This window comes from Falco peregrinus, chromosome 18, assembly GCF_023634155.1.
Source record: "Falco peregrinus isolate bFalPer1 chromosome 18, bFalPer1.pri, whole genome shotgun sequence".
Lineage (NCBI taxonomy): Eukaryota > Metazoa > Chordata > Aves > Falconiformes > Falconidae > Falco > Falco peregrinus.
In genome coordinates, this window is record NC_073738.1 from 3,264,953 (window position 1) to 3,278,126 (window position 13,174).

Genomic DNA, 13,174 nt, shown 5'->3' on the forward strand with positions numbered 1-13,174 from the left:
AATGTCGGGGCGAACGCTGCCGGGGAGAACCTCTGCCCAACTCTGGGCAGCTCCCAGCCCAGCTGCCAGCATTTCCAGACCTCCAGGTCATCAGTGCTGGAGCAGAGGTTGGGGTCCATGTCCTTGGCACTACCACCATGCCATGCCTGCACCGATCCCCCTCCATCCCAGCTCAGCCACCCTCGGGTCCACCGTGCCACGTCCCCAGCACAGGGCCATGGGCAGGTGGTCCCTGCCCCAGTGCAGCCAGCAAAACCAGTGCCCACCACCCCCACCTGCCCTGGGGAGCTGCTGGTGTTGATGGCAGGTGGTCACCCGGTGTTGCCAAATGCTCTCATGGGGCTGGACCAACACGTCCCCAGAGCAGCTCCTGGGGGTGGCAGCCCCAGCCATCACAGCGGGGTCAGGGAATTGCTGCCTCCTTAAAGCAGCTTCATTTTCACTTTCTCTTTAATGACTTCCCAGCTGCTTCCCCATTTTAGCCGATAATGGGACTTCACTATCTATCTGGGTTTGAGAGTTGCTTGCTTTGTTCAAGCTGAAGAAAATCAATTCCCCTCTCAGTCAAGTCTTTCCAAGACAGATGAACTGAAGATCGCGCCTGCCTGAGCAAAATATTTATTCAGTCTGAGAACAGATTTACTTTTGAACCTTCTATAAATACAGCTGAGGGCCCTGATTTAATCCCTTACCAGAAGACCTAATTTTATTTGGTTTATGTTTTAAAAATTCCTCCCTTTTCCAACGCCTTGTCAGCAGGTGAAGAAATGCAGTAATTTTGGCAATGCATAGAGGACTCCGGACTGCAGCCGTGGCTGCTGGGGCTTCCGTGTATGGTCCGCGAGACCCCTGCGCTGCCGAGGTCTGGGGTCTGCAGGGCCTTCCTGCTCTTGATTACTGATTTACACCCCACCAAAGCGCTGCCGGGGGCCGGGTCAGGCAGAGGGGCCAAATTCTCCACAGAAGCATCTTTGTGACCCTGCCCACACAAGCTGTCCCTGTGCTGGGGGCAGAGCCCACTGTCCTGACCCTCTGCAGCCCCCCAGGACCAGCGACCGCCTTCATGCAGCCCCCTGCTCCACGCCAGCCCCCCAGGACCTACCACCCTTCACTCCATCCACAGCCAAAACGGGCTTCATGTGCCATGTGCTAATTAGTATTCAAATGGGCTGGCTGTTTATTAGTGGTAGTGGTGCAGCTGGCACTGTGCCACCAGCCAGTGCCTCTCCCCATCGCCCTCCCTGCCGGGGGACACACCGAGTGGGGACCCTGCTGCAGCTCCATGCTGGCCCTGACCCCCCGGACCTCCATCCTCCCCTGCCTGCTGTTATCTCCGGCCCTCCACAGCCCGCGTTATCTCCTGCGGGGGCTGCAGAGGGGTTGGGCTCCCCGCAACTGGCAGGAGAAGAAAAAGCTCCTTTGTCACCTGCGGGGGGGGGGGTGGGCAGTGGGGAATTGCCTCCCAGGCACTGGGGGGGACGCTGCTGCCTGTCAGCATCTCACCGTGCACGCTGCCACCTTCCTCGCCAAAGAGAGGATTTGCCCAAGTCTTTAGAGAGGGGGATGCTCCCAAGGACGAACCAAAAAGCTTCCCCACTGCTAAGCAGAGGCCAAACCCAGGCAGGTGCTGGAGATGGATTTCCCACCGCCAGAGCCCACCTCGGTGCTTCCCCCGGCCGCGCTCGCTGCCGCATGGAGCCCACGGGCACCGCAGCAGTGCCAGTGTCACGAGAGCTCCAGGTGGTGCAGGTGGCTGCCGGGGCTCTGCAAATCCCCTTGACTCGTCCACTGCCTAAGCCTGCACTCATCCTGCCCTGCGAGCTCCCAGCCCCGCAACGCCACGTGCCTTCCAGCAGCAATGGAGCAGCACAAATAATCTCCCTTCCGCATCTGGCCGGGGAGGTGAGACACTGGCACGGATTAAAGCGCTGGGGTGCCTGTCCCGAGTCCTTCCCTGAGCTCCGCAGCCGCTCCCAGGCAGGAGCAAGCTCGCACACAGGCGTGGGATGAGCAGCCAGACCCTCAGATTTCTGTGTTCCCATTTGAAAAGCCACCTGCCACATCCTCACCCCATGGAAAGCTTCTCCAAAGGCACAGCCTGCCCTACACCATGACTGGCTCGCTATTTTGACACACTTACTAAATTGTTATTATGCCTGTTGGCTAATTGCCTCCTGCGGAAAGTGGAGAGGACAGAAATTTGACATTGAGCTGTGAAAATCTGCATCCCTATGGATGCTGGCTGGGTCTGGGGTGCCCAGCGGGGCTGGAGGGTAAGTGGGGGACTGGAAGCCCAGCGGCTGCCAAAGCATCCATCCCTGCCCCACCAGCTGTGGCCCCACAGTCTGACTGCTGCTGCTGCCCCATGCTCCGATGGGATGGGGAGCCCAGGAGCCCTGGTGACCCCCCTGCACCACGTCCCCAGGGCGTCAGGGCTGCCCTTCCCACACCCTGTGCCTTCCGGAGCACAGATTAATCTGGGCACGCTTTAATCCGCTAAAGCCCTTTCGTAACAGCGCTCAAAAATAAGCCTGGAGAGTTCCTAATACTTCTTGAAAATTTGGAGTTGGGATATTTATAGGCTCTGCCCTTGCGTGCAATGAAGTGCACCCGATGATGGGCGGGAGGGCTCTGCTGCTGGGGGGGACTGCAGGGTCTCGCCCCCCCCATCCTGCCAGAAGCCTGCTCTGTGCTGCTCCCCCGGCTCCTGCCGGCTCGGTAACAAGCTTCCCTTGTTTGGGATTTTTTTTTTTTTTCCTAAAAACATTTCAGGGCTCCTCAGAAGAAACTCCAACTCCCAGTGCACAGACAGGCTCTGTGCTGAGATGTCTTCAGCACTTCAAACGAATGCAAAGCATCGGCGCTCCTGACCAAGACAAACAGCGGCGGTGCTGGCGTCCCCAGCACCACGTGTTCCTGGGGGGACGAGGGCAGGCTGAGGGGAGCAGATGACAAACAGTAAGGGGAAAAGTGACACTTTAAAAAAAAAACACAACCAAACCAAAACACGAAAAAAACAGCCTGGAGGAGCCCAGCTGCGGTTATTTCGCTTCCCAATAAACAACCGACCCCCCCGAAGGCTTGGGAGTGCAGGGCAGGGGCACAGTGACACGCGTGAGGCTCCTGGCTGCCCCACTTTGCTCCCCAGGAACGCAACACGAGGTCCCCCCCCAGGGTCCATCCCGGCCCCTACATCTCCTCTGCCAGGCTCAGCATGAGGACAAAGAGCCAAAGAAGAAGCGATTCCCTTTGAGAGGTGGGTCAGATCCTGCCAGGGGTCGAGGTCTGTCGGTGAGCTCTGCTCCGGTGCTGAGCAGCACTGCTTTGGGCAGGGGCTCCTGGCGCTGCCATTGCCCCCAGCACAGACAGGACATCACGTCCTCCTAGCCAGCCCTGGCACCTCAAATCTGTCCCTGAGCAGTGTTCTTGGTTTTAAAAATATTCATTCTAGCTGCCATTCTTCTTTTTTACATCTTTGCAACTTGCAGATTAAAAGAGAAGAGCGCAGCGGATGGTGGTGGTGCTGGATGAGGGAGCGGCACAAAGCCTTCAATTATTTCTCCACTAAGATGGTGGGAAGTTCCATACCCACGAATTACTGCCTGGGCTCGCTGAGAATTATTGAAGCAAAGTCGTGCGAGGAACCAAATGCCAAAGTTCTGTGCAACGCGGGTGCCAGAAATTACCCACATCCACAAAAACCCGCAGGGAGCTTCTTGGTCAGGGCCACCGAGAAACATCTGAGTGCAGAGCTCTGACCGCATCTCCAGGCACTGGAACAGCCACTATCAATGTCACTGTGCCTTGGGGATGTGCCACACAGGGCAGAGCCCCAGGTCACTCATGCTCTTCCTCAGCCCCCCTTGGGACCAGCTGGCAGGTGGCAACGGGCAAGAGCAGCTGGGCAAGGAGCTCCCCGGCTGCTGGCAGGGAAGAGGGATCAGGTCCCCCATGCGCATCCCTCCTTCACAGGGATGGACCTGGCTGCTGACAGCTTCTGCTCCACTGGCCAGCAGGAGCGTTCCGTCCACACCAGCCGTCACAGCCCGCAGGCTGCTGGTGAGGCACACAGAAAGCCTGGGAAACCAGCCCCACCGAAGGCCGTGGCACTGGGGCAGGGTCCTGCCGCTGGCACCACCCCGGGAACTGCTGCTGCCCGGAGGAAAGAGCTTGAAGTGTTTCAGACAGAAATCCCTCCGGGTGCTGTACCTTGCTTGCCTGCAGCCAGCATCAACGCCCTGGCAGGATGAGGCCAAGGCCTGTTCAGCTTCATCCCTCTTCTGAAAGTGGCTGGGGTCTCACTTTGGAGGTCTGGTTTCCAGTAACCACTACTGGTGGCCACCGGCATCTCTGCCATGCCGGTCCTGGGCTTGGCGGGGTCCAGGGAGCAGCCAGACAGCCAGGGCAGCAACCTCGGGGCACCTGCAAGGACCAGGTCACCGGTCTCATGTCTCTCCTGCTCCAACAGATAAAGGGAAAAAATAACCCTAAAAAGCTCTTGGCCCTTTGCCACTCAGTTTTACAAAGATGTGACCCGCCGCTCCCCGCTGCAGCGGGCTGCGTTACTTTCCCCAGTTCAAAGGCAGAAGAGGTCTGAAAGAACTGGGAGGTGAAAGGAAGGTGAAAAGCAGCCTCTGATCTTGCACTGGTGAAACCCACCCCACATTCAACAGCTCCTTCATCCCCCACCCATGCGGAGCAAGAGCCAGCAACCAGACGTCAGAGCCAGAAATACCCAAACTGGAAGAAGAACGCTGGGGACAGCCAGTGGCATCTGCCCCTCAGTGCTGCATCAGCCCAGCGCCCCCCCCCCCCCCCCCCCCCCCCGCCCCCGAGATGCCCCAGCTCATCCCCTGCCCATGGGTCCTGCCCCCAGGTGTGCCAGCCCGGAGCTGTGCTCAAGCGATAAACCCCCCAGTTACTGCCTGTCATCCTCCCCAGCTCCCCAGGGCTCCTCGACCTGCTGATACTGGGTGAATCCCACAGCCTCGGAGATGCGATGCATTGGGCTGGGAGCAGGAGGAGCAGGCGGCGGGGAGCAGGTCTGGGGGGCCGGCGAGGCGTGCGTGCCGCGCTGACGCACCCCCCCCAAACCCTGCGCCACATGGGCTCCCACCGGACCACCAGACTCACCCGAACTGGGAGGGGAGAAAAACCAGCCTAGTGTGGGGGATCCATTCACATGGAGCAGAGGGTGCCTGGAGCAAGAGGGGCAGGAGCCGGCAGCGGGAACCACATAGGACGGTGGCAAAAGACCCTTCGCTCCCCACGGCCACGTCAAGCCGAGCCGAGCAGCCCCCTTCTGCAGGTACCTCCCCTCGGCAGACAAAAAGCATCTCCACAGCCCAGACCCCACGGAGTATGAAGTGACAGCCTGGCGCTCAGAGCCAAGCCCAGCTAAACCCAGATGGCTGTAATTCCTCTAGGATCAAGCCTGTTGGCCAAAGGAGCCCCGCGCTTTGCCGTCGGAAGCGGCAGGGATGCCCAGCCTCCTCGGCACCCCGGCTGCTGCAGCCTCTACAGAGGTTTGCAGCTCCCATCTTCAGGCAGATATGGGCACCGATTAGGATTTAACCTCAAAACGTTTCCCCTTGCAATTTCCAAGTGATCTTTCTTATCAACTAATTAAAAAATTTCCATAATTAGGCCAGGGGAAATCATGACTTGGGAACGTTCCCATTTCAAAGCAGCACAGATCTGTTCTGCATCGAGGGCTTGGAGCCCCCGCCGGAGCCAGGCAGCCCCCCCACCCCACCAGCACTGGGGCTCAGCACACTTGCCCCATTCGGGCCCTGCAGCCCCAAGAGCTTCAAATCCCACAAGGAAGATCCTGGTGATTTCCCCGGCCCCCCGGATTGTCCATGCTGCCCACCCTGGTGGCACGGCAGCACCTCCCGGGGGTCCTGCGAGAGCCCCTCTCCCCGGCACCTGGCTGGTATTCATTCTGGGGAAAAGGCTGTTTATATTGCAGGGGAAAAAAAATGATTATTTTTTTTTTAAGTAAGAACCAAAACCCAACCACAAATGGCCCTCTGGCAGCAGGGGGACCCTTCCCTGCCTTCAGACCCTGCAAAGCCAGGAGTGCTCGTGGGAGCATCCCCTCCAGCCCTCGGCTCTGCAGAGCAAAGCGCCGGGGTGCTCAGCCCCCATCCCCTGCCTGCACCATGGGGCAAGAGCCAGGCCAGCCCCCCCGCCGTGGCCCTGAGGAGCAAAAGCACCTGCCCAGCCCCACAGCCGCGGCCAGGCTGGGCACGCCGGTGGTTTGGCCACGGAAGGATGTTGTAATGCCTCTGAAAGAGAAAAACCCACATCCATGGCATCCCAGGGGAGCACTGGGTGAGCTTCCCACTGGAAACCGGGACCCTCTGTGGGTACCTCCCATGCCTGCAGCTCGCCAGCTGAGTGGCTCAAGGCTCCTTAAATACGCAGGTACTCTTTTACGACTTGCAAATAAATTGTTGTGGTTCTAATAAAAAATGAGCACTTGTTACCATGCAGCCGCAGACTGGATTTCCTTGAGAGCACAGATATAATTCTTGACAGGGGCTTCCTGGCACATAAATTATGACACTATTTTGGAGGCAATCTCAGAACATCAGGCTAAGAAACAGCCTTTGTACATCACAATATTGTTTCTAAATTGACAAATAGACCCTCATGGGCTTCATTACCCTGCTCCGGGTGCACATTTTTGCATTTTTATTTTCCCTAGGAATGATTAAAAGGCTGCAGAACCGTGGGCTCTGGGTTCAGAAAATTCAAACGCCAGCCCCAACTGAGCTGAGAAACAAGAAAAGTAGCTTGATGGGATGCAGAGCAGAGGGGCTCTCTATCCCGATGACGTTGACATCTAGCACACTTTGCGGATTGTCCCGAGCTTCCAGGACAAGTTTGCTTCCAGTCCTGGAAATTCAACAGTGTAAAGCAACTTGATTAACATGTTCCGTACTGGACCGAGAGCATCTGTGCAAAGGTTCTTATTTATTCAATAGTAGATTTACACTGTGCACTTGTAGAAATACGCAGTCTCCCCAGAAATGCCAGATAAAAGCCAAAGCAAGGGCAAGATCTTCAGAAATACAGCAAATAACAGTCCCAAGACCAGGATTCCTTTAGCGGCCACCAGCTGATGTTCAAGGGTGCTGGGGCAATACTTCAGGAGTATTTTGGGGTTGGAATGGCCGTAGACAGCCACAGCCAGGTGAGCTCCTGATCCTGCTCTGCTGGGGCCACATCAACACTCCAGGCTCTGCACCAACCCACAGGGATAAACAGCAGGAGGGTGCAGCCGGGGTGGGCTGGGGCAGCTCTGCCCTGTCCCTGTCCCCATCCCCATCAGCCCATTGATGGGACGCTTGTCCCATGCCACAATGGCTGGGTAGACCAGGCAGCCAACCCCAGATAAACAGCCCAGGGAGCAAACCAGCCTCAAAACACAACCCGGAGGGGAGCACTGCAAGCGGGAGGGGAAACCCCACAGTTTTGGGTGCAGTGCTGCTGTGCAGCCCATTCAGTTTTGCACCTCAAGTTCTGCGGTATTTATACTCCTCCTTGCCAGCAAAAATAGACTCGGCACGTCTGAGTTGGGTGTCTCGCTTCTTTGTGCTGAAAGAGACAGGAGAAGACAGGCAGGAGGGGAGGGATGGCGAGGCAGCCCCGATCCAGCCGGCAGCACACGCTCCAGTGGGACGGCATCTCCTCACAGCATCCACTGTCAGGCTTTGCCGAGCAGCTGGACCCCCAGCCCTCACCCCCCCCAGCCACAACACACGTCCCCGCACGGTTGAGCAACGGGGACGCAGCCCCGAGGCCAGGAAGCCACCAGCCCCAACCAATATTTCTTATTTTTGGGACCATTAAGCCCACCAACCTGATTTATCCATACCAGAGACTGGCTGTTTTGTCAAAGCTGAACATCACTCCAGCAGCCAGAGCAGCCCACTCCAGAGACCCAGCCCAGCACGATGCAAGAGCTCAGGGATGCTTGTGCACAACACAAGATGCACAGCGGGAAGTCACAGCTCGGTGTGACGTCACCCTCCTGCTAACGCATAGCAAAGCCCTGTGCATTTACATACAGAGAGCCACATCCAGGCTTACACCGGTCTTTTTTTAATGCACGTGGCAGATGACAAAACGAGCAAGAAACCCCATGGCACACAGTGTTACCCGACCGACTCTGAACTCTACATCTGGCAGGAGAGTTTCTCGGCAGCAGAGTCACACCGGCAGCTACTGAGGGACCAGTGCAGTTGCTGCCATCCCCACGGAGCCGTTTCAGTCAAGTGACAAACATCACTCAGAAAAGCCAAGGCTGGGCTTGGAAAACACCTGCAGCCACTTAAAAAAAAAAAAAAAAAAGTCAGTGATGGTGGATTTTACTTGCATTGGCTGCAGGAACTCCTGGCCAGGCTGGCAGCCGGGGACAGAGCCTCATTTATTCACAGACCGTCACATACAGCGGCACTGCCCATTGATGCTATTTTCAGGCACCGTGCCCCACATGCAGACGCAGCAGCTTACACAAAACATCTCAGCTCCCTGTTCAGGCACCCTGGATAATCAAGGAGACGAAGACGGGTTTTGCGCAGCACCGAGCGGCACGAGGCCAGCTCCTGCCTCATATTTTCACTGAAAACCCCACTGCCGTGCTCCACTCGGGGCAGGGGGTGCTGCCAGCTTGCATGGGACCCACAGCCCCATCCAGCCCTCACAGCCCTCGCAGAAAGGTGGCAACAGATCTGGTGCTGATGCCCTTCACACCGGTGAATTAACCCAGAACCCTTAAAGCCTCCAGGAGTGCAAAGCTGGGCCCTAAAACCCTTACCTTCATGCAGAATCATCTCCTGTATTTAAGATGCGCTTTCAAGCTTCACTCTGGAAATAAAAAGCAGCCACACGTGCCAAGGAGAGCCAGGAGTTCAGCTTCTGTGCAAGAAGTTGTTTTCCCACACGAACATCCAGCACGATCAGCACTTGCAGCCCTGCCGCCGCGCCGTCAAGGGCAGGCACCGGCATGCCCCTGCGCTCCGGGATCCGTGGGGTTTGCCAGCCCTACCCCACCCCGATGCACAACTCATCAAAAGCTTCAGCAATAACTGCTTCAAGTTAATAGCAAAGTATATGGACGGTAAAAGCTGAGGGGATCTTCTGAGTGAGGATGCTGCTTCTGTATCCACATTGGCTGCCACTCGGCGCGTTACGCTGCAGGCATGTGCCCGATCAGGGGGACCGTGCTCTGCCCTGGGCTGCGGCCACCCGAGACACACGCTGACTGCCCACATCGCCAACAGAAAGTGCTTTTGTAAGGCTTCACTGAAAGTCCTTTTCTTTAAAAGCCGAGTACCCCTTGTGGAGACAGCCAGCCAGCCTCGGCTCCATTTCCAACACAAACCTCTCGGTGCCTCAACCAACGCAGGGATGTGAGCACCCCCGGGCACCCTCTGGCTGAGCCATGGGACGCGCAGGGTGTGCTGAGCACCCCGACACCCTGACCGGCGCAGCAGGGCCCAGGCGGTGCCCAAGGACACAGCCCCACCACCCACCCACCCACCCACGCACCCCCCCAGGTCACGCCACGCAACCCAGCTTGCGTGCCTGCACCTTGGCAAATGACACCTGGGCCCAGGCGCTGGCGGCAGACCCAAGCATGCCCGTGGGGATCGCACGCCCCGCACCCCGATGGTGCGGGCACCTTGGCAGAGGGGAACCGAGGGGACACCGCCACCCACCGCACCCCCACGCGGGTCCCACTCCCCGTGGGAAAGGCGGCCCCACGCCGGGAGAAGGGGCTGCAGCCGGGTCCGCGGCAAAGTTCCTCTGCAGAAGTTTCCCTCCTGACCTGACACCTCCCGAGGAGGGGGGGTCAGTGGGACCGGGGGGCTCCGCGCCCCCCCGCCGCACGGCGCTGCGCAGCCAGGCTTCCCCCTTCCCAGAGCCGGGATGGAGAGCGGGGACCGGAGCATCCCCCCGGGCGAACATCCAACCTTTCTCCCGGCTCCGCGGTGCCTCCCCAGCGCATCATACATCCCCCATCCCCCTCCACCCCCCCGACAACTTTACTACGGCCGCAACTCTCGGGGGCCGCAGCCCGGGCCGCCCCTGCCCCCCGCCCGCCCTACCTGCCCAGCCGCCCGGCTCCGCCGCCGTTTGCAGCATCCTCCCGCCGGCTGCTCGCTCCCGGCTGGGCGAGCGCGCTCCCGGAGGAGGAGGAGGAGGAGGAGGAGGAGGAGGAGGAGGAGGAGGAGGAGGAGGAGGAGGAAGAGGAGGAGGAAGGGGGGGTGTGAAGGCAGCGCGCGCGCCGCCGTCGCCCCCCCCCTCCCCCCCCCCGGCGCCCGTACCGGGTGGGAGGGGGGGACGGCGGCGGCTCCTCCCGGTGCTGCATCCCGCAGCGGGGTCCGGGGGGGGCGTCGCGCACCCCCGGGTGCCGTGTGCCCCGGGCTGGGACAAGCCTGCTGCAGCCGGTGGAGCGGGGTCTGGGGACCCCCGGGACCCCCTGCTCGGCTGTGTTGTCACAGCCCCCTGGGCACCCCCGGGATCTGGGGGGGCCAGCCAGGTGCGTGGCTGGGCAGGCGGAGGAGGTGCCCCAGCGGGGCTGTGGGGGGGGCACCCCGGTTTGAGGGCACAGAGACACCCAGTAGTGCCACCAGTGCCACGTGGCACCCTGGTTTCAAGGCACAGAAACACCCAGTGCCACCAGTGCCATGGGGCACAGAGGGTCAGGGCTTGGTCCCACCAAGACCATGGTCCCCAGTCCCGTAGCCCCGAGCGGCAGCAGCCAGCCCAGCTCTCCAGGGCCTCTCGGAGGGGACAGGGGAGGTGGCACCGTGGGGGACTGACCTTGGTGGCAGAGCCCCCAGTCTGATGCAGAGCATGGCAGCGGTGCAAAGAGCTGGCAGCACGGTGGGATAACTCCTTGCACCCTGCCCGGACAGTCCAGCTGCTCAGGAGGAGCCCAGCAGCTCCAGGAGGATGAAGCTGGGCAGGGGGGGACGTGCGGGGAGATGCTGTTAAGTCATCGTAGCTGAAGCACAAGGCACCAGCCTGGCAAAGGCTCCTTTGCTGACACACAGCTGGCTTCTGCTAAGATCAACATATTTTTGAGTGCAAAAGCGTGTGTTGTCCTATTATTGTTGTTGTTCTTAATATTTTAGCAGCTCCCAGGACCTTTGAGCGGGGCCACACAGCGTTGACATAGAAGAGAAGACAGAAAAAAGCGCTGTTCCCCACCCCAAGGAATATACTGTCTAGACACGTTATATAATCACATTTTGCCCTCCTCCAGGACATTTTGAAGAGGATCTCAAAGCGCTTCGCAAAACTGCTAATTAAGCTTTGCAGCCCAGCTGCAAGGGAATTGCTCTGCCCTGCTGGGCTCTCCGGCCAAGAGCACTCTCCTCCCGAGCAGAAGCACTCAGAGCCTCTCATCTCCGGGAGCTCTCGCCTGCGCTAAGAAGTGGAATTGATGCCAAGATGAAGTTGTCCGACCAGCCCCGTGAAGTCGCTGGCGGAGGGGTGGAGGCTGCTGGAAGCCAGGGCAGACCCCGTGCTGCTCCGAGGACCACGGCTATAGGAGGGCTTCAGGGACCGCCGCTACCGGGGAGGTGGAAACTAGGAGCAGAGAGACTGAGCTCCTCGCTCCTCCGCAGCAGCTGTTTCTAGGTCTGATGTCGGGTTCTGGTCTGGGTTCTGATCCCAGGACACAAGCAGATGGCCCAAGCAGTGCCGGGTGATGCCTGTCCACCCCAAGCCCCTTTCCTCGCCCACCGGAGCCAGGCTTGGGTCCTGAGGAACCGTGGCCCTGCTGAGCCTCGGCACGGCTCTCATTATAAACTACTTTGGGTTTTAAGAATCCTTTCTCCAAAGCTTGGTGCATTTATTTGCCATGCCATCTGATTTTCACAATGTAGGGTGTTTTTTTTTTCTCTCCCTATAAATAATTACAGGCACTCTAATGGATCTCAAACCTTGCATTACCTTAGCTGTCAGGAGCTTGACGATTGCCGCGTAGCCTTCCCCTCCCAGGAGCAGAGACAGGGCTGCAGCTCCTCCACAGACTTTTTTCATGTACATTAACCCTTACAGCCTCATCCTGCCTCCACCACACCAGGAGGAAAGGGGGCCATACCCTCCCTGCCAGGCGTGGAAACTGGGAAGCGCAGGGATGAAGCCTCTCGCCCACCCCATGTCTCCCACTGCTCCAGCTCTGGGGAGCAGGGATGAGTCGCTCCCCCTCCACCTCTCGCCCACCCCATGTCTCCCACTGCTCCAGCTCTGGGGAGCAGGGATGAGTCGCTCCCGCTCCACGGTGGCTGCTGGCTTCCTCCTCCGAAGGCAGCCATTCGCATCACTCAAGCTAATGCAATATTCCTCTCGCCGTCTTTCCCATTTCCTGAAGTTTTCATGGTATATTTAGCAAGCCTGCATGCAGGGATTTTTTAAATTAACCTAAACTTTCATGCCCATTCTAGCCTGTCACTGAGCTGGTGACACTTTGCTGTGTCAAAAAGAGGAGTGAAAATGCCGGGCGGGAGGGAGGGAGGAGGTGCTGCCAGCCGGAGGGTCGGATCCGATGGGCTCACGCAGACTGTCTTCAGTGGAACCCCTGGGTCTGCGCCCACCAAGGGGAGCCCAGCTCTGCCGGGCGCTGGCTCCCCACCACACAAATGGCCTTTGCTGATGAAATTCCTCATGAAAATGTTTTCACTACTGCTAACTTCATGCTCTGCTCTCTGTTTCCCATACAAGTTTGCCCAGCCCTGTTTGCTCCCATCTCCTTCCCACACAGACCCAGCCTTGGCTGCCTTAAACCAAACTCTTAACAGGCTGCAAGTAAACTTGTTTTCCTGTCCAGAAACATGCACAGAGACAGGGCAAGGCAGTCAATGCGATATGCATCTCAGCAGTGCTGGCTAATCCTCCCGGAGACACCTCTTTTCTCATGTTTAGTTCAACTTGTCCCTGAGATAATGTCTGTGCCAAGGCCAACAGAGACTCATCGCCCTTAAACCTTTTAGTTTGCTGCAGATATTTCTGAAAATGAAGACAAATCTCTAAACAGAGGGAAGGTCGTCTCCAGATGCATGACACCAACATGCTGTGGGACAGATTAGCAGAAGGAACAGCACATCCAAATCCTCCGTCTCACTGCAGTTGCTCACAAAGTTTCTCCCAC

General features: G+C 58.4%; 1 protein-coding gene across 1 annotated transcript in view; it reads right to left on the minus strand.

The window, feature by feature from the left end:
- Window positions 1-10,199, minus strand: part of ZNF385C (zinc finger protein 385C) — an 80,579-nt gene extending 70,380 nt beyond the window's left edge. The window contains exon 1 of the mRNA XM_055789955.1: window positions 10,122-10,199. Coding sequence (XP_055645930.1) covers window positions 10,122-10,158 — 37 coding nt within the window. The 5' untranslated portion in view covers window positions 10,159-10,199. The remainder of the gene's footprint in view (window positions 1-10,121) is intronic.
- Between the last annotated feature and the right edge of the window lie 2,975 nt (window positions 10,200-13,174).